Source organism: Barbatula barbatula (assembly GCF_947034865.1).
Source record: "Barbatula barbatula genome assembly, chromosome: 14".
Lineage (NCBI taxonomy): Eukaryota > Metazoa > Chordata > Actinopteri > Cypriniformes > Nemacheilidae > Barbatula > Barbatula barbatula.
In genome coordinates this window covers 16,600,638-16,624,819 of record NC_136777.1, presented here as the reverse complement: position 1 = coordinate 16,624,819, position 24,182 = coordinate 16,600,638, and the positions used below count along the sequence as shown (strand labels likewise).

Here is a 24,182-nt window from a genome sequence, read left to right as displayed (position 1 = left end):
CAATTTGGAGAGTAGCTTTGAAATGGCTTAGATCTTATTGGATCTGTCTTAAGGCCTATGCTCTTTGCATTATACATGCTACCTCTAGGAGATATAAAAAAGCGACACAGACTAAGCTTTCACTGTTATGCTGATGATACGCAACTTTATTTTTCCTCAAAGCCTCATGAAACACAGCAATTCCATTCAATAGTGGAATGCATGCATATTTGATATAAAAATGTGGATGAGTAAAAAAAAATTACTACTGAACTCAGACAAAATAGAAGTGTTACTTATTGGACCGAAAACCGCCATACGTAACAACCAAGAATACTGCTTAACTATTGATGGATGTTTCATAAAGCCCTTGTTGTCAGCAAAAAATCTTGGCATTTTATCCGATAGTACTCCATGTCGCCAACACCTGTATATCTTAACTACGTCATATGCTGTCACCATCAGATGCAGAGAAGCTTATACATGCCTTTATGACATCAAGACTAGATTACTGTAATGCACTATTTAGGTAGTTGCCCTGCACACTTATTACAAAAACTCCAACTGGTCCAAAAATGCGGCAGCTAGAGTTCTTACACGTACAAAAAATAATATGCATATAAGCCCGGTTTTGTCAACCTTGCACTGGTTACCTATAAAGCATTGCATTAACTTTAAAATCTTGCTTATTGCCTACAAAGCCCTACATGGTTTAGCTCCTGACAACTTGGGTGAACTTCTCTTGTATTACAGTCCTTCACGTGAACTACTCTCTCAGGCATCCAGTCAGTTGGTAATAACTAGAATTTCAAAATCAAGTGGAGGCGGCAGATCCATTTCCTATCTAGCGCCTAAACTTTGGAACAGTCTTCCCCGCACTGTCCGGGAGGCAGACACACTCTGTCAGTTTAAATATAGACTAAATCTGGCATACCCTACACTATAATAATATCAATATTCCAAAGGTTTAGGCTGCACTAGTTAGATCAACCGGAACCAGGAACACTTCCAATAACAACTGATGTATTTGTTGCATCAAAGAGTGCAGAACAGTACTCTACTCTCAGCCAGTCTTGTCTCATTGTTCCAAGTTTACTAGAGCGGGCAGGATGCAGTCCAAGGTTACTGGAGCGGGCAGGACGCAGTTCATGCCCAGACCTGACAAATGATGATAGAGCTGGACAGGGGACGCGGCGACTCTATAAAATGTCAGCCGCTATTAGATTATTAATGATAATCTTAAATCAAAATTTTGTTTTGCCTTGTTGTGCAAGCACTGTCGAGCTTGTGCAGAGGCAGCAGTTTTTGCCAGAGGGGAACTGGAATCCCCTGGTTAGGCCTGGTTTCCCTCTGAGGTTTTTTTCTCCTCCAATGGAGTTTTGGGTTCCTCCCCGCCGTTTGCATACTGTTTTGCACTGTTTGCCTGGCCAGGGTGCTGCGAGAATTGTATTTAATTAACACTGCATATAGGAATTTATAGTCTGTTTGGTATTTGACCTGTGTTTTGACTTGCATAACCATATATGTTTTACTTATAGTCAATATGTTTTCCTGTACAGCTGCTTTGTAACAATTAAAATTGTAAAAAGCGCTATTTAAATAAACTTTACTTGACCTGCAGTAGCAAATACAAACTGAGATGGCGACAAAGGGGCAATCCTACGTAGTGCCGCTTTAAGAATAAGATTTTTGTACACAATCAAAGAACTATTGCAACTAACTAAGAAGTGGTAAAGTAAGAAAATAATGCTGAAAAGATATGAAAAAAACCTGCTATTAGCAAAAGATCCTTTGTCTTAGCATGACAAAAAGCTTCAATAGTAGGAGAAAGATTAAAAGCGTTTAAATCAAACTCCATTCTTCACAGCCTTACTACACTCCCTTCCACACCCTTAGTCGAAAACAGTCAATGTGAGATAAAGAGTACTCACCGCAAATCTTTTAACAGGCAAAAAAGCCTTCACCTTGTTGTTTACTGGGAACACGAACGGACGAGCCCCCACTTGTTATGTTCCTCCCCCAGTCTAGGACTGAGAGAGGAGTAACTTTTAAAGAAAAGTATTTACTGTAGGTATTAAATAAAAGCAAACGATGAGAAGCTACCTCAGCCTCTGGCCAAGAAAAGTCTCACCACACGTTTATAGAACAAAATGTATTTTATTTTGTATTAAATGGAAGAATAATCTCAGGAGAGGGACAAAGCCAAAATAACAAGCAAGAGGAAAACTAACTATTTTGGGGGGTACTGTCTTACCTAAACAGACAAAAAATCAAGAAAATAAACTAATTATTCCCTAGAATTAACTCCCCTTCTGTCCATACACATCAGAAAAAATTCAAACTAAAAGGTTGGGACCCTCTACCTACAACTTCCAAGAAAGAGGAAAAAGGTCTATATCAAATGAAGTACAATTACCTTTTACATACCAACAGAGGAAAAGTGCAAGACATTTGAATTTTACAACTGAACTGAACCACACCAGGTTTTAGAACATTAAATGAGCACAATTAGGCCAAACATGAACATTCACGATTTAGGAACAAATAAGGTCTGATGCAGACGTGCGGCAACTCTCTCTACTAGTGTCTCTGCCACCTCTTGTAGCAGGATCATATCCTTTGCTGCATGCAGAGTTAACCAGCCTGGCTTGCAGGTACACCAATGAGAGGGAGACAAAAACACAAAAAGAGCAAAAACAAACACGCCCACACAGGGTAAAAATGACCATGGAACTATAATACGTCTCTGGGACATAACAGTACACTAAATCATTAAATACACGAGTCTCAATACATGCTATCATATATCATTTTATTCTCTTCTCATTTAAATACACCAACATAAAAAATGTTAAGCAAAAATTCTAAAATAATTAATTTAGGGATTCAATTTTAAAAGCTAAATATTAATCACCAAATATATTTTCATGAACAAATATGAAATGAGGACAGTAACTCTTCATCCTGTAATTTTAACAAGAGAAAACAAGAAGTGGTTGAATGCGTGTCTGTTGAAGCTGGAATCAATAGAGACGTAATCAATAAATCCAGAATCGTCACCAATTGTGTGAGACTTGATCCAGTCCTCATATTTAGACACTCTTGTGTACACACCAGGACACAACCGATCCCCACAACTCACAATTCCAGCCTGGATCCACTTGGATCCGTTGTTTCTACTAACCAGTGGTCCTCCGGAGTCACCCTACATAGACAACAACATTTACATTTATTCATTAAAAAAGCGACTTACAAGTAATTTTTAACAGTGGCACATTACTGCAGAGCAATCAGGGGTAAGGTGCATGACCTGCTGGCACTGGGATTCGAACCGGCAACCTTCTGATCACAAGCCCAACGCTCTAACCACCAAAATCCAAATTATGCTGATTCGTAAAATCAACAAAGGGGTTAAACATCCAAGGGGTGTGAATGCTTTTCACGGGTCATGTATGTGTGTAAGGGGGGGGGTCTGACTGACAGCACTAATGATGGAGCGCTCATCATATTAATAGCTGATGTGTCTCATCAGCCAAAACATAGTGTGTACAATCTGCACTTTTGATATCAGTGATATTACAGTTGTGTGATAAGCAAATGTTTGACTGCAGATTCAATAACAGACAGTCCTTTTAAATAAATATGCAAATGTATATTTTAATTACTTTAATTATTTATTTAGTGTTTAAGAAGCATAAATAACATAAGAGAGATATTTACCTGATGGAATCATTACCATTTTTCAATATTTTAGAAATCTTATCAAACTGTGGCAATCTAGCATTACTTCACGCAATCATTATCACCATGACTAACACTCATTTCAACACGTGGCCATGCTCATATCAGTCATGGGTATGAAACAACAACATGGCAAACAGAATTGGTTCAGCTGAGAGTCCATTTCAAAAACTGCAGAAACACAATAAGCCTAAGTAGATAATAGCATTGTGTGTATAGAAGAAACAGTGGTCTTTATATAATGTGAACTGCAGATAATGAACGCAAGAGAGTGGATGGCAAACAGGGAGTGTGTCTCTGATTCACAGAGAGAAGAAGAGATTGGAGGTTACCTTTAACCCGAGCACCAGTCAATGCTTTGCTGTCTGCTTGATCTAATCACAGGTCAAAGTCTCTTCCACGAAACACTATCACACTGTCTGTTTGTGCTGTTCGGTCCTTTCACCGAAACCCTTCGCTCACCTTCTACTCGGGCCCTTCAGATCGTCTGGGACCCTCGGCCGCATCATGTTTTCCCGTGTTCTGGTGCTGTTCCTGGTGTGTATCTCCTCAGGCTTGGCCGCCACGCTCATCCAGGCCGCTGTGGATTCACCGGCCGACGGGTCTGTTTTCTCTGAACCTCAGGCAGAAGGGAGCCCAAATGTAGACCATGCTGGGGAGTTTCAGTCAGAAGACGTTATTAAGGGAGTTGAAGAAAAACCAGCAGAGACCCAAAGTGCTACCGAGGAGTCTGAGGACGATTCATACTGGGGACTCAACTCCATCAGAGGCAGCTTTCAGTCGGTGAACGGATACTTTGACTCTGTACTGGAGCTGATGGGAGGTCGGGATGGTGTGTGTCAGTACCGCTGTAGATACGGTAGGTGAAATACCACTTTGTAAAGTTTTTATATATTTAGGGAAGGAAATTTACTATTTTTGACCTGAAGATCGCCCCAATTTTAAATGTATTTCTTCCTGGAACATAATCTTTACATCCTCATTATTTTTGGCATGAAAGAAAAATCGACTATTCCCAACCATACAGTGTATTTGGGGTTTTTACTAAAAATACTCATGGCTGGTTTTGTGATCCGGGGTCACAGATGCATTTTCTTAAGTTATTTGACATTGAGTGATGTTGGCCAAGATTGTGACCAAACTGACAATGTATGACTGAAAAATCAATGTAGCCATGCTCTCGTGTCCGAGGATCACAAATAGACACATTCTTTATAGAATGTTTAAAGTGTCAAATATAAATCATTAAATGCTCACACTGTACATCGTGTGCTCTGTATTCAGTTTTTCTAATATATTCGTTTTGTGTGTGGAAATACTCAAAATGAATGTTCTTATAATCTTATATAACAGTCCAATGAGAATTACTCATACAGGTAGTTTAGCTGATGTACTACAGCTTTTGAAAGATTTGCAATAATACTATGTATTGTGTATTCTATAATACAATATATACTTTGTATATATCGGTTCATTTTTTTGTATTTAGAATTATGAATTTATATAAAAACACATCAATATATTCAGTTAAATTCGTTAAATCGAATACAAATATATAACATTATATTCAATTGAGTGTACTTACCTTACAGTCACAGCTCGTGGACGCCAGCAATTGTTTAAAGTATTTCATCTGTTTATGTCCACAGTACAGTTTGCTATTGTACATTATTTCTTTTTTGTACATTTATTTTAAATGCTGAATGACATTTATTACACAGTGATTACAGTGAATAATAAATGTCATGCAGCATTTAAAATGCTGACTGAACATTTGGCAGATATCTGCGCTGTGATAAAAAGCCAATGCTACAGTAAGGGAATAATATACGTTTAGCATTTAATCTTGCATGTACAGGGTTTTCTCTTCACTGACAGCGGGGATGAACCATTAGGAGTTTGGGATGTTTGCTTATGTGCCAGTCAACATGTAGTCTGTCTGACTGACAAACCAAAATTGCATATGAAGTAAATAGTCAGATCTGAAGGGAAACCCTGATCGTAACTCTAATTTGCTAAAGATATTGGACATGAAACACATGATACTGTGTATTAAATCCATGCACCAAAACATGTACCCGTCCCCAGCACCTGTTCAGCAAAAGTCATTTAATAATGTGGAAAAATAGATAACATTATTAAACACCAGACAAATGAATAAGAGCAAAACTTCTGTTTCGTTTTTGGGTGTTTATTTTGGGCAAAAATCTGCCGTTGAATTTTACTTTTAACTAGGTCTCTTTCAAATATCCTTTTGAATTGTTTGTGAAGTATACTTAACTAACATTTCATTTTTCTGTATATTTATGTGTTCATGGTACTGAAAGGTGTTACGGTATATAAATGCAGACATGTATTTATTCTCAGGTAAAGCTCCTCAGCCTCGTCCTGGCTATCAGATGCCTGAACCCGATGGCTGTAGCACCACACTGCTTGGCTTCCAGGTACCGAACAGTGTATGTGTCCCTTTATCTACTAACATAAAATACTTTCTTTACATCCCCCTGTGCATGTCAGAATATAAAAAAACTAACATTTCTGTACTGTATTATTCACTGACCCTCATGTTAATCCAATTCTGGGTGATTTTCTACCATCTATGGAAAACGAGAACTTTTAAAATACTAACTATGTTTATACTTTTTTTATGGTAAGATCTATAAATAAAGCATCGAAAATTCGCCCTTAAAAAAGTGAAGGGTGTCAATTTTTGATGTCAGGTCACTGATTTTAAATCCGAGTTTAATGTGCAGCGACAACTATTACTCAATGCACATACAGTAAATATGACTTTCCAACACTATCAAACTTTTTGGCTCAACATTAGCATGTGTTTGAGGCTACAGTGTGCGTAATGAGCTATATAAAAGCGGTAGTGTGACATTATCTCATTGCCATCGACTGAAATCTATAAAATATATTAAGAGTATGTGACGTTTTCAGTTTAAATGGCTTCAGATAACCTTTATTATAGTAACAGTCATTTTGACTACTTTAATGATAGTTTTATGGTGTTCAATTGGAGCTTGCACTTAGTCACCTTTAACCTGCATGCCCTAAGCCCTATTAACATTGTCCCTATAACATACAAATACATTTAGGTGTGGAATATCACAAAATGAACTGAATTTATTGTGCATTCAGACACGTTTTGTGTTGTTTTTTTGTGAGTCATGCAATAGGCTGCAATGTGGTCCATGCAGACCTTGGTTAGAAGTCAAAGGTCAGGATAGGTAAGACTAGTAATTCCACAGTTTGGCGAAATTTACAACCGAAGAGCTTAGTAAAGAGCCCGAAGAGTCTAATGGGTTCCAGTTAAGCCGATTGAGAAAGTCTGATGGCGACCAGCCAAGCAGCTGATGGGAATGCTGTCAGGATAGAAGAAGTCAAATGAGCCAATTAAGTTCCACACAAAGACTCAAAGATAGTCCTGTGTGCAAGTTAAAGCTCTTAAATAAATCTGACCGTTAAGGTGTCCAGTCAGAAAGCACTTAATAAAGACCATATATCTGTATCCTCCACTAATATTGGCTACAAATGTAATCGCATCATGTTTCACCTTGAACAAATTACGATCAGACACGAACTCCATTATTACATTCCATATATAACTGATGCCATGCAAAATAGAAACATTTATTATCCAAATGCAATTCATTCTTTTTGTAGTAGCTGAACTCTTCCCATATGCTGGCATAGAGAGTTACGTGGCGTCATCATGTCTGGAAAGACAAATAGTAGATCATGTGCTGTCATAATATTGTTTTAGAGATGGAACGGTAAGCTCGGCACAAGATGTCCACGTTATATACAGTACCAAAGTAAGAAGTCAGAGAAGGATGAGGACGGAAATATTTTTTAAATAAAGGGATAGTTCACCCAAAAGTGAAAAATCTGTCATGAATTACTCCCTCTCTAGTTGTTGCAAACCTTTATATATTTATTTGTTTGGTAAACACAAAGAAATATATTTGTGATCAAACAGTTCTTGGACCCCATTGACTCCCATAGTAGGAAAAACTTCAACGGTAGTCACAAGTGTCTAATGATGACGGAATTATTATTTTGGGGTGAACTGTACCTTTAATATCCATTGCCTACGGTCTACACGACACTGTAGTGACCTGTAGATTTGACTATATTGTATTTCCGACATGTTTGTTTAAATGTTGTGAAATGTGCTGTTTCTCCACAGTTTGATATGGGTGTTCCAGCCATGACCAAATGCTGTAACCAGCTGGACATTTGCTACGACACCTGTGGATCGAACAAGTACCGCTGTGACACCAAGTTCCGCTGGTGTCTTCACAGCATCTGTGGCGATCTCAAGAAGAGTCTGGGCTTAATGGCAAAGGTCGAAGGTGCGAAATGCTCTCGTACCAACACACTCACACCTCAACTCTGTTCCAAAGCCCAGCGAGCTGCCTGTTTTTAACATTTTCACACATGTTTTGAAAGAGTTATTTTAAGAGAGCAATTTCTTAGGGAGTATGACAGGCATTCGCTGTGCATTGCAACATGTTCATTACATAAGGATGCATAAAAGGTGATGAAGCAGGAGAAAATGTCATGTCATTTTAATTCATCCTACACTAAAAATTAAAATACGCTTTAGAAATTGATTTGGTTGTTTCAACTTAAATTTTGAAGTTACCTGCCTCAAAATATTGAGTTCATTCAACTTTGAAAATTAGTTATTACATGAATTTGATGCAAAGCGGGGTTACTTAATTTTTCAAGTTAAACCAACAAATGATTTTTACTGTGTACAAGATTTTAATATTATATCCATGTAATGATGGATATAAATCACAGAATAAACGTAACAAGAAAAAAACACTTTCGCCATTTGGATTTATTGTCTATTATTGATAAAAGATGGCGTGTGAAATGTTCTGGTAATAACCTCTCTTCTTGTTTATCTCCAGCATGCGAGACGTTTGCTGACACCATGTATAACACTATATGGACTCTGGGCTGCAGGCCCTTCATGAACAGCCAGAGGGCAGCGTGTTATTGTGAAGGAGATGAGAAGGATGAGCTGTAGACACCTGCACATAAACACACCATCATCTGTTCACGCAACACCACAGCAGGCATCAGTGTTAACATGAATACACTACCATCTCACTATAACATCTCTCTTTTCTCACACACACTTTGTCCTTTCAATAAGATAAATTAAGGCTATTTTAGGACCATAAGGCGAATTTTGCATTGTTTTGGTTTTCATGGCAATTAAGCATATTTTCAAATAATAGCTTTCATTATATACACATTACTGTAATGTGGTCATTTTTACGGTTGATTGTTTTTAATCGCCATCAAGTGAAAGTCCAACACATATATCAATTTGCCACAGTGCCGGTTTGTTCATTTTATTTTGTTCAAGAAATGTATCATTTCTATTATTCTTTTTTCTTCTTTTGAATTGTTTCTTGTGAAAAGTGAATATGTGAACTAGTGCCGGTGAATCAGTTTAATGAAATTAAAGTTAATATTGTATGTATGAAAGTATCTGTCAGACACATTTCCATCGTGTGCCGTTTCTACCTATGAAGGACCAAATATCCATCATTATTCACAGTCCAGGTTACATGAACATGGGTGCCAAAATGTGTGCCTGATATTTTCTTGAGTTAAGTTTCGTATATATATTATTATGATCATATGAATTACTTTATTAAACCCATAAATACAACAAATGTCTTTGGTATTTAATCATTAAAGCTCAATTTAATATTTACCTGAACGTCAATAATAAAAATGTTTAATACACCGTGAAAGACAATAAATGACTTATTGTTGGCAGCTTTGATCATTTAGTTTTCCTGAACATATTATGCACATTTAAAGGAAAGTTGACTTTAAACAATCTTCCATTATTTATGAACCCTTATGAGGTTCACCTGTGCAGGACTCTTTCTAATACGGAACACAAAAGAAGATATTTTGAGAAATGTGTCGGTGGATTTGTGTTAGTACCATGAACGTCAATGGGGGTCAATGTTTAGTCACCAACGTTCTTTTGAGAACACAAATGAAGATATTCATATGATCAAAGGTTTGCAATGACATGAGAGTGAAGGATTTTCTGTTCCCTTAAACCTTTTTTATTTAAGACTTCACGAATGGTTTCTCTGTTAAAAGCTTTATTGAAATCCTCAGGTTTATTTGTGAGTTTTTTTATTAAATTGTGAAAAGTATACAATATAAAACTATATGTTTCTGGGCTCACATTGGCAGACATATGCTTTACTATACTATTCATCTAGATTTTCAATATGTTAGTTACAATATGTTTATAGTTTCTAAATGATTTGCAAATGTTTCAAACACAGTCGAAAGCAAAAAAGTCACAGCAGAATAACAGATATATTATATATAGTTATCATGCCACAAATGCTTAGAGCTTAACTTTTAGAGGATTTGGCAACTGTGCCTTGTTACTGATAAATGCCAGTCACTGCAGTTATGGACCTCATAGCCTGTAGAGGACGCTGTTATGTTTGTACGTGTGTGTGAGTTATTAGCAGTAATACATGTTGGATGGTGATTTTGTCTCATGGGTCTGGCAGTATATGGATTGGTCCACTTGACAGAACGTCTTGCTTATGGTGCTGATCAACCCAGAGATGTCTCCTCAACCGCTTTCGACAGCCCTGTGTACAACGAGTCTCGCCTTGAGGCTGTCCACACACCAGCACACGGCAATGCAGGAACACCTCCTAATACACACACAAATAACACACTCAAATGTACACTCAAAACAAATAATTGTTGTAGATTCACACTGTTCATACAGAGAAAGGCAAGTACATTATCACCCGCAAGCACGCATACATGACACAGGAGTCTGCTGGATTTCCCAGCATGCACTGCTTACTCACTTTGTTGTCCTTGCCAATGAACTTGAAGACAGGGACCTGGTAGTGTTTGGAGAGCTGGTCTTTAGCTGAAAGCTGACGCACAGTTTCATCTGAAATACAGCTGAGAAACATATGGCCATTAATACACAAGAGCTTCCAAATATCTTTTGGACTCTTTTTAAAAGCGCAGGCATAAATTGTACCTAATACCTAAGTGATTAAGCGAATCACAAACCTAAAAAAATACATAATCTTGCTGCCTTACATTTTTAAATAGCATTTATTCAAAAATTTAAGTTAACACACGGTTTTTCATTAGTTAACTAACATCTTTAAGTTGAATGAACTCAAATTTTTAAAGCAGCCAGGTCACTTATTTTGAGTTAACCCCAAAAATGTTTTTTTACAGAGCCAATGCTCTCTGACTTTTACATGTTTGGAGTGGCTGACATGTCAGTGAAGGGTCAAGTTTTCGAGAGATTGCATTTGGGAAATCAAATTCAACCGCTATGTTAAAGTATATAAAAAAGTATCTTTATCTTAACCCGATTCACAGCGGTGAGCTTACAATAATCATTTTTATTTTGAGTTGATTTCACTGGAGGTTTTAAGAAAATGACTGTAAGTAACCTGCCGTGTTACGTTTAAAACAGAGATGGCGATAGAGCGGCAAAAGTTACAGATTGCGGCTTTGAGCAGATGAACAGCTGAAAACTCTTACAGCACTTTTAATGGAATGTGCAGTATCGAATGAACACTACCCGAATGCTTGTCTGCAGACACAACTACATACCCATCTTTAATGAGGTAGTATTTTAAGGCCTGGTCAGCCTTGGGGCTGGGTGTTGCAAAGCAGCTTTCAACAAAGGCGCTAAGACCGTCCACCCGCTCCTGAGGTTCCACGCCAAAGTACAGCGAGTCACGCAGCCGCAGTTGAGGAGGTTGGCTGTAGGGTTCGGAAAACTCTGCATTTTTAAAGAGCTCCAGAGTGAAGGGGAAAACTCCTTCACTGTGTCCCGCTAACTCGAGTGCCGTGTTGCGTAGGCTGGGCAGGTAACCGTCGGACACTTCGTACTGACGTGGAAACTCGCAGGTAATTGGCAGGAGTAGTTTACTGGTGCGCACGATCAGGTCCCCGTTACTGCCAGGACTTGACCGCGGCAGCCCTGTCACCAAGTTAGTGCCGACAATTTTATCATCAGTGACCTGGAGAAGAGAAAAAAGGTTAGGGTCAACATATAATAACATTTGTAAGAATTTCCAGGCATTTTACTAATGTGATGTATACATACAAAACCTACGATGGGAGCCTACAACAGTGTTGAAAAAGTGTTTGTTAAAACCAGACGGACAGTATACGTTTTACCTGCACTACAGTGCCGCAGCTCCTCAAGCTAAAGCGGAGGTTGATGTGGGTGCCGTTGGAAACACCACGGCAGGAAGAGTTTGACAGAAAGAGCTCAAGCCCTCCCACGAGATCTTTGGGAACTGAGACCTCTATGAAGCTGGGATCACACTGGACAGGGACTGCAGACAGAACAGTGTTTATGTGATCTTTTATGTTTATGTGTTTGGATCTACAGATGAGTGAGTGAGCGAGTGGTTATCTAACCCTGGCAGCTGCGTTTGTCATCTCCCAACGTCAAGCCCCGTGGACAGTGACAGTAGTACGAGTCATCCCCTGAGGAGCATCCATGACTACAGCCTCCATTCATATGTTCACATCCAGCAATCTCTACACGATATCCACAACGCATGAGTAAAGTGAAAGATTACTCACACACCGTAGATGCTCACTGTTCTTACCCTTACAGCTCTTTCCATCCACATCCAGCACTTTACCCGGGGCACACTCACATCGGCGAGAACCCTTGGTGTTGATGCATATGTCCGAACAGCCTCCATTCTCCTTCTCACACTCATTTACGTCTGACACAACACACACAGGAGCCCAGTTAAAGACTGATGGGTAGACGGAAATGAAAACTGTGGCTCTGTCCAAAACCTAGCAAGCTGCCTTGTTGTCTACTGCCTACTTAGGCAGCATCCTACTAAATCTGAGTTTGGTGATAGCATGTTGCTAAACTAACATTATGAAACTAATAATCATAAACCTACATCGCAGAGACAAATATTGCTTTAATATTAAACTAACTATTATTAAAATCACACTTCATCCACCACTCTCACCGAACTTGGCACAATGCATTCTGGGATTGTGTCTTCCAGAGAAAATAGAAGCTCCTTGTTATTCATAAGTATGATTGACTTTACAAAGATTGCACTGAACAGTAATTATGTAAAGTGTAATAATCAACCATCATGTTGTCTACCTTTATTTCAGGTGCCTTTAAATACTCTCTATAGGCAGTTCTAGGTTTTGGAACAGAGGCTAGTGACATCGATAAGTAAAGGCTACTTTTATAAAACAATGACTGTACATCCAACTTCAAGCAATTGAACACACATCCATTCAATTGAACTTATTATGTTTTTTCTTGGTTGTCCTCCTATGGCTTTTTCCTCTTCTGCATAGGACTTGCCTACAGATAGAAAAGGTCTGTGTCCAAACTCGAAGACAACTGTCCTGCTGCCTCACTGTCAAGACGGTCAGTAGTCTTAAGTACCTCAAACTAAACTGGGTTAAAACAAGTGTGTTTTAGACAAAACCTCAGAAACGTTGTGGAACTTAGCCGATTTAATGCTCTGAAGAAGTGGTCCGTTGTTATATTGTGAAGCTTTGAGGAGCAGTGTTTCGAAAGTGCCCTTCACTATCGGCTATAATGAATTTCAACACACATGATGTCATATTCAAAAAATCTCAAACAAACATTAAAAATGATAACAAATAAAACTATTATTAAAGTTTTAAATTTAATTAACTTGAATGAAATGAAAATGATTTAAAAAATTAACTTCTTCTAAGTATTTTATATTTTAATGTTATTTTACATTGTATATTATTGTATTAAAAATGATATTAAGTACTTCATTATTTCATTCGTTTTTTTAGTTTAATGTTTTTATATATGATATATTTGTTAACTTTTCTAGGATTTTACATACTTACATACAAGTAGTGATTTTACCTCAGGAAGGTTCATACTTATATTATTTTTCTAGCTTGTAAAATGTTCATTTGAAATAGCGAAACTATATAATTTTTGCATTATGTTTCAATCTATAATGTTGTCTTATATTATGTAGAATGTACATAAATGTATTCTGAAATACAGTATACTCTATAAAAATGTCCAAAAACTTTTTGCAATCTTTGGAATTCATTTTCCTAATAACCGAGGTTCATTACAGCCGATATTTAGATGATTTTTATCGTGTATAAAACTCAGAATGTGTTTCTGAGTCAAAGTGACTTAGTTTGATAGCATTTTTCCCAAGCCTTACCCAGACACGTCTGTGCATCAGTTCCCAGAACAGTCCCGCTAGGACAGCGACATTCAGGCTCAACAGGACAGTCAGCCCCATTACACTCCACCTCATCGCATATGTCATAGAAATCTGCAGAAAAACACACAACAAGCCAGTCATATACAAAGCTCATCACGAAGACCCAGTGAGACGTGACGAAGACTTACGGCCACAATAGACGTGGAAACAGACGGAGGGCCGAGGAAGGCGGTAGACGTAATAACCCTTAGCGCAGGCCTTCACGTCCACACTTGCAGTCCAGTGACAGCAGTTATTATTGAAGCTGGCACACACCGTCACGGTAACAATGCCATCACGGAGCTGTGGGTGGCTGCCATTCAGCCAAATGGGGGCATGAGTACCACAGTGATTCTCTTCAATACAGAAGGTGGGCATAGCATCGCCGGCCATCCCTGTGAAGCGATACCATTCTCCAGCCACATCCCGGTCACACAGAGGGACTCCCGCTGAGTTGTTGACGTGGTAGTCAGTGTTTCGCCAGGGCTCGTTCAGACTGATGTAGGCTGAGCAGGGATCTATAGCTGACCACAGGGGGGAAGAAAAACATATTTTGGTTACCATGTCTGTCACAGCTAAAGGTCACGTGTATATTAAAGTCACTGTGAAGTCAAAACTGACAATTCTTTCTTAACATTTATTTTTATTTATTTGTCTGTGCACATTTTTTATTTATTTATGTGCCCTCATAATCTTAATTTCTTTCAATATCTTGATTCAGTTGTTAGTGTTGTTGGTATTTTTTATAGACGGTTTGTTCTTAACAACATAACAATATAAACAAACGTTACCGCGTTATCGTCACTTGGCTAAACTTGTCTCTCCAGTATTTTGAATTTAGACTGCGATACCAAACTCAACCGCTAGATGTCAATGTACCGTTTCTGTAAATGCGACAAAACAGCAGGACCCATTCAACAAATTGTTTATTTAATAAAATGAACAAACAACAAAAATCTTTATTTAATAAAAATTTCATACAGTAAAATAATAATGAACATTTATATCAACACAAATTGATTAAAATGTAAATAGTTATTAGACACTAGCCAAACACAAACCAGAAATTCACTGGGAGTCAATCGTGCGTGCGTCCGACGAAACGGCCTATAATGTTAGAAAAACGTTTTTTTTTAATTCACGATTTGTATCATGCATTTCCATTCATATCAGTCAAATTGCAATTGGGTTGTTTTGTTTGACTAATAATAACTTGATAATAGCCAAATAAAATACAATGAAAACATGATAACATAATAATAATGTAACAGATTAAAAGTCTGTTAAATATAAATCAAATTTATATTTCCGGCCACACCAACACAGCGAGAACGACACAAGAAATATATATAAAAATAGTGTTTATTATTTTTATAAGTTAACTTTAAAATGACAATCTTAAAATGACATCTCAAAGACCCAGGGAAACAATAAAATCAGGGTTTGTCCAATGTTCTGTCCCAGGGTGAACAATACCCAAATCCAGTCCCGTCCAGTGGATTTAGCTCAGTGTTTCCTCTGTCAGCAGGGCTTTGAATAGATAACGTGTTGTTGCTTCCTTGCACTTCACGTGGGTCCATCAACAATCATGCCGTATCTGCTGCTCCACCGGACCTGGCACCTTCACAAAAATAAGCAACAACTAGAATGGGTCTTCAGCTCAATACTAAAAACAATACACACATCAGTGTGGGAGAAAAGACCACTCCCCTTTAGCCTGAGGTTTTGTGAGCGTTGACACTGTGAGCTCTGTGAGTCAGCTCCACCAAAGCACAGGTTTTCCAGTCAGCCACAACGCTGAGGGAGAATACAATTGCCAAGCCAGTCCACAGCAGCACTCAGCACATCCGTCCGTCCAGAGCGTTTTTCCCCCGTGGTAAGAGATCTAGCCTCCTATTTATTTGGAATGGTCTGATCAGCTGGCCAATGAAATCGCTGCATGATCAGGGTTTTCAGGTGTGTCAATCAGTGTTGATCGTTACAGTTTGTGATAGAGGGAAACAGTACTATTAAATGTCCAGCAATCACAGCAAACAATATAATAAACCAATCAACCACAAACATCAAGAAAAACACAGCAAACCAATACAAAAATAAGAGGAAAATCACTATATATATAAATCAGTAAAAATTCCCAAAATAAAGTAAAGTTACCCATCAATCACACTGCTCCACTTGTATATCACATGACACTCCTCCCCCCTTTAACAGTTGTCGTCCCGACAAAGTCAGTGTCCATACCTGTCCGGGGGCCTACCCCTATTTTGTCTCTGGGACCTACGCAGGGGTGATCCATCTCCTGGCTCAGGTCCCACAATAGGCGCTACTGGGTCATCTTCCATTGGAACTGCAGGAGGGGCACATGCTATGGGCACCAGGGTTAATGGCAAAAGAGGCCCAGGACGCCAGGCATTCAAATAATTGGGGTTCACAGTTTCTGTCTCTGGGGCTTGTTGAGGCTCCTCAGGGGGGTTGAAAAGGCAAAGCCTTAAGTGATTACGATGAATTGTCCTGATGGGGCCTTCTTTTCCTTCAGGCTTGATCTGAAAAACGGGCATACCTGGACGCAGTTGGTCAATAACCACGTAGAGTTGGGGCTGCCAGTGTGGTGCCAATTTCCCTTGTTCTCTGCGACGGAAGTTGCGCAAAAGCACACGCTCTCCGGGCAACAAGGGGAGGTTCTTTGTTTTCTGATCATACCTGACCTTGTCCCGCATTCTGCTTTCTCTTGTTTTTGCTGCCACCTGTCTGTAGACTCTCTGTAGAGTCTGGTTATGCTGGCGAACCCAACCTTCCAAGTCCTGTCTTTGGGTCAGTGGTGGCGCACTGACAGCAGTTTCCACGGGCAGGCGGGCGTGTCGGCCAAACATGACAAAGTGTGGGGTCAGTCCAGTGGTCTCGTGAGGGGTGTTGTTATACATCTGCAAAAGAGTCGGCAAGTGATCTGGCCACCTCAGTTGGTCTTCTGGACTCAATGTTCCTAAAAGAGACAGAACAGTCTTGTTAAACCTTTCGCAGGCCCCATTTCCTTGGGGCCTGTAGGGTGTGGTTCGGACTTTGACACACCCATACAGACTGCACAGCTGTGCCACCATGGTTGACTCAAAGGCTGCTCCTTGATCCGAGAGGATTCGTTCTGGACATCCCCATGGCTGGATGAGGTGGCGCCAAAGGGCACGTGTCGTTGTGGCTGCTGTCTGGTCTTTTGTAGGGACAGCCCATCCGTACTTTGAGAAAAGGTCAGTTATTACCAACAGGTAAGGATAAGTGTCTCCATGCCTACCAAGGGACAAGTAGTCAATTGAAACTGTTTCCAAAGGGTATGATACAAAAATAGGCACCAAGGGTGCCCTTACCTCTGGTCCTCTTTTCTGTTGAGTGCAAATTGCACATTTGGATGCCCATTCTCGTAAGTCCGCACCCAGCCCGGGCCAGTAAAAGGTTTTTCTCAACAAGCCCTCAATCTTGGCTGTTCCCATGTGGCCTGAGGCATTGTGATACTTCTCCCACAACTCATGAGTCTTGTCTGAGGGAACCACTATTTGGTTGAGGCTCGACCTGGTATGTCGCTCTTGGGCCCTCCGCTGTAACACACCCTCCTGGATGTGTAGTCGACTCCATTCCCTTAAGAGACGTTTTGTCGCAGGCAGGCACGCTCTCCGCTCCTCAGCTCCTGGAAAATGATTTCCAACCACCCAACCCTTAATTTGGGCCACCGTCGGGTCTTTCTCCTGCAAATCTTTCCAAGTCTTGGCTTCTGTACAGGCTTCTGACTCCACCACGGCCATCTCCACTTGGGCCAGTCGGTCAGATCCTGTTTCCTGCGGTAACCTGGACAAAACATCAGCATTACGATTGGAAGCACCAGGGCGATACTTAAGTTCAAAGTCAAAATTCGCTAGCTGTGCTGCCCACCGCTGTTCTGTTGCCCCCAAGTGTGCAGTGTTCAGGTGGACCAGGGGGTTATTATCTGTAAAGGCCAGAAATTTATTTCCCCACAAATAGTCTTTAAACTTTTCGGTGACAGCCCATTTAAGGGCTAGGAACTCCAGTTTAAAAGAACTGTAGTTTTGGTCGTTCCTCTCGGTGGGGCTAAGGCTCCTGCTAGCATAAGCTACAACCCTCTCTCTGCCATCTTGTAGCTGTGCTAACACAGCCCCCAAACCTCCCAGACTGGCATCAGTGTAAAGATGAAAGGGTTTTGAGAAGTCTGCATATGCCAAGATTGGTGCACTCACCAGAGAAGTCTTCAAAGAATCAAATGCCATCTGGCAGTCTGGGGTCCAGTTAATGGCAGCATTTCCTCTCCGCATACTAGCAGAACCTACTAGGAGAGCATTCAGGGGTGCTGCTATTTTAGAGAAACCTTTCACAAATCTTCTGTAGTACCCCACAAACCCAAGGAATGATCGTACCTGCTTAATAGTGGAGGGGATGGGCCAGTTCTCAACAACTACTGTCTTTTCCGGATCTGTGGATATTCCTTCACCCGAGATAACATGGCCGAGGTAGGTGACCTTCCTCTGGAACAGGCTGCATTTATGGGGCTGCAACTTTAAGCCATGGGCGGCCAGCTTCTTAAAAACCTGCTCCAGGTGATTAATGTGGGTGTCGAAATCTGGGGAGTATACAACAACATCATCTAAGTAGATCAGGAGTGAGTTGTGGACCTGCCCGCCCAGGCACCGCTGCATCAGGCGTTGAAAAGTTGCAGGTGCATTACAGAGACCAAAAGGCATCCTCTGGAACTCATACAAGCCCAGGGGTGTAGTAAATGCAGTCTTCTCTCGGTCCTTCGGGTCCACATCTACTTGCCAATATCCACTGGCCAGGTCAAGGGTAGAATACCAAGCAGCTTGCTTGAGACTGGTGAGGGACTCTTCTATCCTTGGCAAGGGATAGGCATCTTTGTGGGTTAGGGCATTCAGTTTCCTGTAGTCCACGCAAAAGCGCCAGGATCCATCCTTTTTCTTCACAAGGACAATCGGTGCTGCCCAAGGGCTGGAGCTTTCCTTCACGACATCATTATCCAGCATATTTTGCAGGAGTTCCCTCAATTCAGGGTAAAGGCTTGGTGGAACTGGTCTATAGCGCTCCCTGCTGGGAGGTGCAGAACCTGTAGGTATGGAGTGGAGGACTGCGCTGGTCTGGCCAAAGTCATCATCGCCTGCTGCAAAGATGTCTCTCCATCGCTGTAACAGCAAATCCATCTTCCGTTGCTGATCTATTGTTAAGCCATCACCTTTCAGCAGGCTGACTGGGTGCTGGTCTTTGGTACTGATGTGGTTAGTCTGGACATCCACTTCCACCACCCCTGGATCTAAGGTCTTCAACACAAGGACCTTTTCCCCTCGAATCTGCCTTGGATCAACCTGGAAGACATTAGCAAGGGGGCGGCGTTGAGGTATCAATATGGGGTAAGGATTGAGGTTACGTACCCTTATAGGGAGGCGTCCTTTCACCACAGTAGTAACAGTCCTAGCCACCTGCCACTCGTCATCTCTTTCTGTGCCCTCCACCAAAGCACAAATGTCCGACCTGGTTTCTGCACCATAAAGGTGTGTCCACAGTACCACCTCACTGTTAGGAGGCAAATAGACTGGGTCTTGGCGGGTTAACCTGGCCACTCCAATATGTCCATCAGATTCGTCCTGTGAAACCTTTTGACAGAATGCAAAAGCACGCTCCCACTCCCCCTTTGCTTCACACGACATAGTTGTACCAAAGACAGTCAGGCCAGGGTGGACTCCCTGAAACAGCTCTTTCCAGCAATGTGAAATAACATTCATCCCTAGGATACCTCTTTCAGGACTCAGGCACTCATCCTTTACAATGATAACCCCTTTACCCGGCACTGTGACTCCTCCCACTGAGAAATCCAAGATGGCGTAGCCAGTATATGGGATCTGTAGTCCATTAGCTGCTTTAAGAGAAAGCCAGTGCAGATCTTGTGGATTTTGCTTCTGCTCTCCACTCAGCCATTTCTGAAAGAAAGTTTCACTAAACAACGTAACTTGTGAGCCTGTATCAAGCAAGCAGGGCAATTTAACTCCTGCAACAACAACTTCAACCCCTGGACACGTTCCCACCAGGGATGGTTTATTCATTTGGTTTCCCTGGTCCCCCTCCCCAACCACCTGGCTCTCAGTGGTTGGGGCTGTCAGTTTAACTGTCTCCTCCCCTGTTGACAGTACCTCTGGATGTGACCAGCTTTCCCACAGCCTCTGCAGATTGGTCTGCCCCGGTCATCCCACTCCGAAGTCTGGTGACGCCTGGGGGAAGCAGCATAGCGGTCTTCGCGAGCAACCCCTCTAGGGGATAAGGGTGGGTCTCTATGCACCATAGTCTGTGGAGAGAGTTGGCGTTTAATCTCGTCCGTTAAAATTTCTTTAAGAGAAGAAAGTTGGTCTGTAATTTCTTTTCTGACTTCGGCTCTTACAGTCTCCCTCCACTCTTCTAGGCTAGGTGCAACCATGGATGGATTCAGCTGTGGCACAGAGATACGGGAGGCACTGACAGGCTCCATCTTCAGCTCAGCTTCCAATGCTCTCACTTCGCTGCACACTTCAGCAAAGGACAATGTAGGTTTTCTACGCACCTGCCTCTGAAGTTCCTGTTGCACCACACCAGGCCTCAAACCCAGGACAAGCTGGTCCCTAATCGTCATCTCATCCTGGGCAGAGCCCATTGGTTCCTGCTCCTTCCATGTGGAGAATAATTCTCGGAGACGGAGAATGAAAGCAGAAACAGTTTCCTCTTCCTGTTGGTGACATTTAAAGAATTGTGCCCGGAGCTGGGCTACTGGTGTTATACGCCCATACAGCCTCTTTAACTCTCTTAACATGTCTATACTTGTTAATTGTCTGGTTGGATTCAGTAGCCTCATCTCTCTTTTTGCCTCACCCTCAAGTGCCCCATATATGAAGTCAATTTTCTGTTCCTCATTTAACCCTTGTGCCCTCAGCATAGCCTGTACCTGCCCGCTCCATTCAGAAAAACAAATTTTGCTTGAGTCACCATTAAACCTTGGGATCCATGGGACCCCCATGAACCAAGGCATCATCATTGCATTTATCACAGGCTGACTACGTGGAACATTTTCCGGCCTGGCCCCAGTACCTTGTGACACACTACACTCTGGGCGTTCAGGCTGTCCTTCATTTTCATCTGCCATTCTACACTGTGTGGTGTGGAAAAGGAAATACCCTGCCGACTACGCCACTTATGTAACAGATTAAAAGTCTGTTAAATATAAATCAAATTTATATTTCCGGCCACACCAACACAGCGAGAACGACACAAGAAATATATATAAAAATAGTGTTTATTATTTTTATAAGTTAACTTTAAAATGACAATCTTAAAATGACATCTCAAAGACCCAGGGAAACAATAAAATCAGGGTTTGTCCAATGTTCTGTCCCAGGGTGAACAATACCCAAATCCAGTCCCGTCCAGTGGATTTAGCTCAGTGTTTCCTCTGTCAGCAGGGCTTTGAATAGATAACGTGTTGTTGCTTCCTTGCACTTCACGTGGGTCCATCAACAATCATGCCGTATCTGCTGCTCCACCGGACCTGGCACCTTCACAAAAATAAGCAACAACTAGAATGGGTCTTCAGCTCAATACTAAAAACAATACACACATCAGTGTGGGAGAAAAGACCACTTCCCTTTAGCCTGAGGTTTTGTGAGCGTTGACACTGTGAGCTCTGTGAGTCAGCTCCACCAAAGCACAGGTTTTCCAGTCAGCCACAACGCTGAGGGAGAATACAATTGCCAAGCCAGTCCACAGCAGCACTCAGCACATCCGTCCGTCCAGAGCGTTTTTCCCCCGTGGTAAGAGATCTAGCCTCCTATTTATTTGGAATGGTCTGATCAGCTGGCCAATGAAATCGCTGCATGATCAGGGTTTTCAGGTGTGTCAATCAGTGTTGATCGTTACAGTTTGTGATAGAGGGAAACAGTACTATTAAATGTCCAGCAATCACAGCAAACAATATAATAAACCAATCAACCACAAACATCAAGAAAAACACAGCAAACCAATACAAAAATAAGAGGAAAATCACTATATATATAAATCAGTAAAAATTCCCAAAATAAAGTAAAGTTACCCATCAATCACACTGCTCCACTTGTATATCACATGACAATAACATGAATTTTTTATCTTTGTACATCTGTTTTTGCAATTACACTCTTCACGTGTTTCTGCACCGGTGTTGTTTTCATCAGGCCAAATGGTCTATAAACAAGCCATTCATTGATTCCATGCTACAGTAGATGGGGAAGAAAATGTTAAAACAGTCTTAACATTTGTCATTTTCTTTGGATATACTATTGGCACAATATTGACACTTCACTTTTTATTTTAACTAGTGAATCTTTCTCAGCTAGCCAATATCACAATAAATAGAACCAGCTGGTAACCGTTCAGTTTTGTTGGTATACAAGATGTCTTGCACCCTTGAGTAAGAAAGAGCTTGGTCTGTCTGAGAACCTCAACTGGTTGACAGATTTTAAGAGAAGTCTTCGTTCAATTGGTGCCGAGTGATCAATACGCAGACTGCACCTTTTCTGTCTCTCTCACATTCTCTGAACACATAATTAGATCTTCTTATAAAGTTGGTCTGCTCCGCAAAAATTATGAGGCATAAAGCGGGAATGAGCATTAGTCAGGAGGTGTCACCCAGAAGATGAGGCATAAAGGGGAAATCCTTACCACAGTAAATTATCAACAGGCATTAAAGAAAAATCAATGCTGGCAGCAGCACACTGTTCCTCATACAGCGCACATCCAGATGAACTACTGTATCTAAACTTAATGATGTTCAAACGGAACAGACTTTTTGGTTCAAGTGGATGAACCCTTGCTTTCACACATGTGTGACCGCACAACAATGTAAATTAGATGTTGGAACCGGGGAAATGATTTTCACAGTGCAGATGTGAGTTTGACCCCAGTCAGAGGAGACCACCCAAAGTCTTTGTGATATACTGACCCCTAGGCAAGCCCTTAAGAAACTGTGAGGGTTGAGTTACCTGCTGAATGTCAGGGGTCTAGATCACTAACCTAAAGAGATGTTTGCCTTCCCTCTGTGAATGTGAGACGTTTATGAATTTCGATGGGATTGAATCACACGGCTCTCGGCACGGACGGACTATAGGTTTATCTTTTAAGGATGTTCAGCTGATACAAGAACAGCCGGAGGCCAAGGATGAGCGGACGTTCAGGTCAAGACCGTTTGCAGTAAACACTGTATTTCTGGACACCACTACAATGAATCATCTTCTGCTACTCTTCCGCTTTTTCAGTTATCGCAAGTATTTTGCTATGAGGATTATGTTTAACTAAGATATTTATTGATTTTGCATTACAACAAAATAACAACAGATTCTCTCCAATACAGATAGAATTTAATTCTCTTTTATTTTTTCTGTTAAATCTTGTTTGAAGGATAAATTGAATATGAGATGTTTAAATGATTGAAAAAATATTATTATTTTGTTCACGTTGCTTTTAGTGGTTTAATTTCAGGGAAAGCATCGTAGATATTTGGACAAACCTCGTACACTAATAATATACAGATACAATTGCGTTTTGTAGGGGTGAACTATTAATGTTCAAAGTGATCAGACTGAAGGGAAGACAGCTACCTACCAACCATATAACAACATGTTATCATGTTTATCATTATTAGTCAGAATACCTTAGCAACTGCGTCACAATGCCCTGGCAACCACTCATAACACCCTACATCACAGTGTTTTGAACAAACACTTCCACCTTATATCATATTAAAACAACAGCTTCTCACTTGTGAAAAAACTGTTGACGTTCTTTAAGCTGTATTTGAAATCATCTTTAAGAGTGAAGCTTACGTATCATTATTATTTTAGCGGAACATAATACAGTCAACAATGTATGCTTACCTAAGGCCTCGGTTTTACACACAGTATGTAGAAGAATAAGCAGGGTAACAAACATGTCCAGTGGTCGAGAGGATCGTACAAACGTCAGAATGTGTTTGTCAGATAAAGCCACACGAACATCTGGTCACTCCAGTCTTGACACTTCAGTTTGAGGCGAACAGTTTTCTGGGGGGATTTTGTGTGGCGTGTTATCTCTGCTCCTATAGAGGAT

General features: G+C 40.8%; 2 protein-coding genes across 4 annotated transcripts; one reads left to right on the top strand and one right to left on the bottom strand.

Annotated features, from left to right (window-relative positions):
• Nucleotides 1-3,821: 3,821 nt before the first annotated feature.
• Nucleotides 3,822-9,956, top strand: pla2g12b (phospholipase A2, group XIIB). 2 transcript variants are annotated; one of them, XM_079473582.1, is made up of 4 exons: nucleotides 3,822-4,579; nucleotides 6,088-6,176; nucleotides 7,916-8,081; nucleotides 8,649-9,956. In XM_079473582.1, exons 1-4 carry the CDS (start codon nucleotides 4,228-4,230, stop codon nucleotides 8,765-8,767), a joined length of 726 nt encoding a protein of 241 aa, XP_079329708.1. In that variant the 5' UTR covers nucleotides 3,822-4,227; the 3' UTR covers nucleotides 8,768-9,956. The 2 variants fall into 2 exon arrangements, with proteins under 2 accessions (XP_079329708.1, XP_079329709.1); XM_079473583.1 differs by having other exon boundaries at nucleotides 4,106-4,579; nucleotides 6,088-6,164; nucleotides 8,649-9,934.
• Nucleotides 9,820-24,182, bottom strand: oit3 (oncoprotein induced transcript 3). Of its 2 annotated transcripts, none has more exons than XM_079473575.1 (9): nucleotides 23,972-24,182; nucleotides 14,186-14,560; nucleotides 13,995-14,108; nucleotides 12,396-12,518; nucleotides 12,202-12,324; nucleotides 11,956-12,116; nucleotides 11,383-11,795; nucleotides 10,611-10,710; nucleotides 9,820-10,448 (listed from the first exon to the last, which is right to left on the bottom strand). In XM_079473575.1, exons 1-9 carry the CDS (start codon nucleotides 24,024-24,026, stop codon nucleotides 10,284-10,286), a joined length of 1,629 nt encoding a protein of 542 aa, XP_079329701.1. In that variant the 5' UTR covers nucleotides 24,027-24,182; the 3' UTR covers nucleotides 9,820-10,283. The 2 variants fall into 2 exon arrangements, with proteins under 2 accessions (XP_079329701.1, XP_079329702.1); XM_079473576.1 differs by having other exon boundaries at nucleotides 14,186-14,554; nucleotides 23,972-24,176.

Bases quoted from the DNA above. Each gene is read 5' to 3' on its own strand.
- oit3 (XM_079473575.1), bottom strand. From the start codon at position 24,026: ATGTTTGTTACCCTGCTTATTCTTCTACATACTGTGTGTAAAACCGAG. The intron at 12,519-13,994 runs GTAAGGCTTGGG...GTGTTGTGTCAG, and splicing joins TGATGCACAGACGTGTCTGG to ACGTAAATGAGTGTGAGAAG. The intron at 11,796-11,955 runs GTAAAACGTATA...TCTCTTCTCCAG, and splicing joins GCTGCGGCACTGTAGTGCAG to GTCACTGATGATAAAATTGT.
- pla2g12b (XM_079473582.1), top strand. From the start codon at position 4,228: ATGTTTTCCCGTGTTCTGGTGCTGTTCCTGGTGTGTATCTCCTCAGGC. The intron at 4,580-6,087 runs GTAGGTGAAATA...ATTTATTCTCAG, and splicing joins TCAGTACCGCTGTAGATACG to GTAAAGCTCCTCAGCCTCGT. The intron at 6,177-7,915 runs GTATGTGTCCCT...GTTTCTCCACAG, and splicing joins GCTTCCAGGTACCGAACAGT to TTTGATATGGGTGTTCCAGC.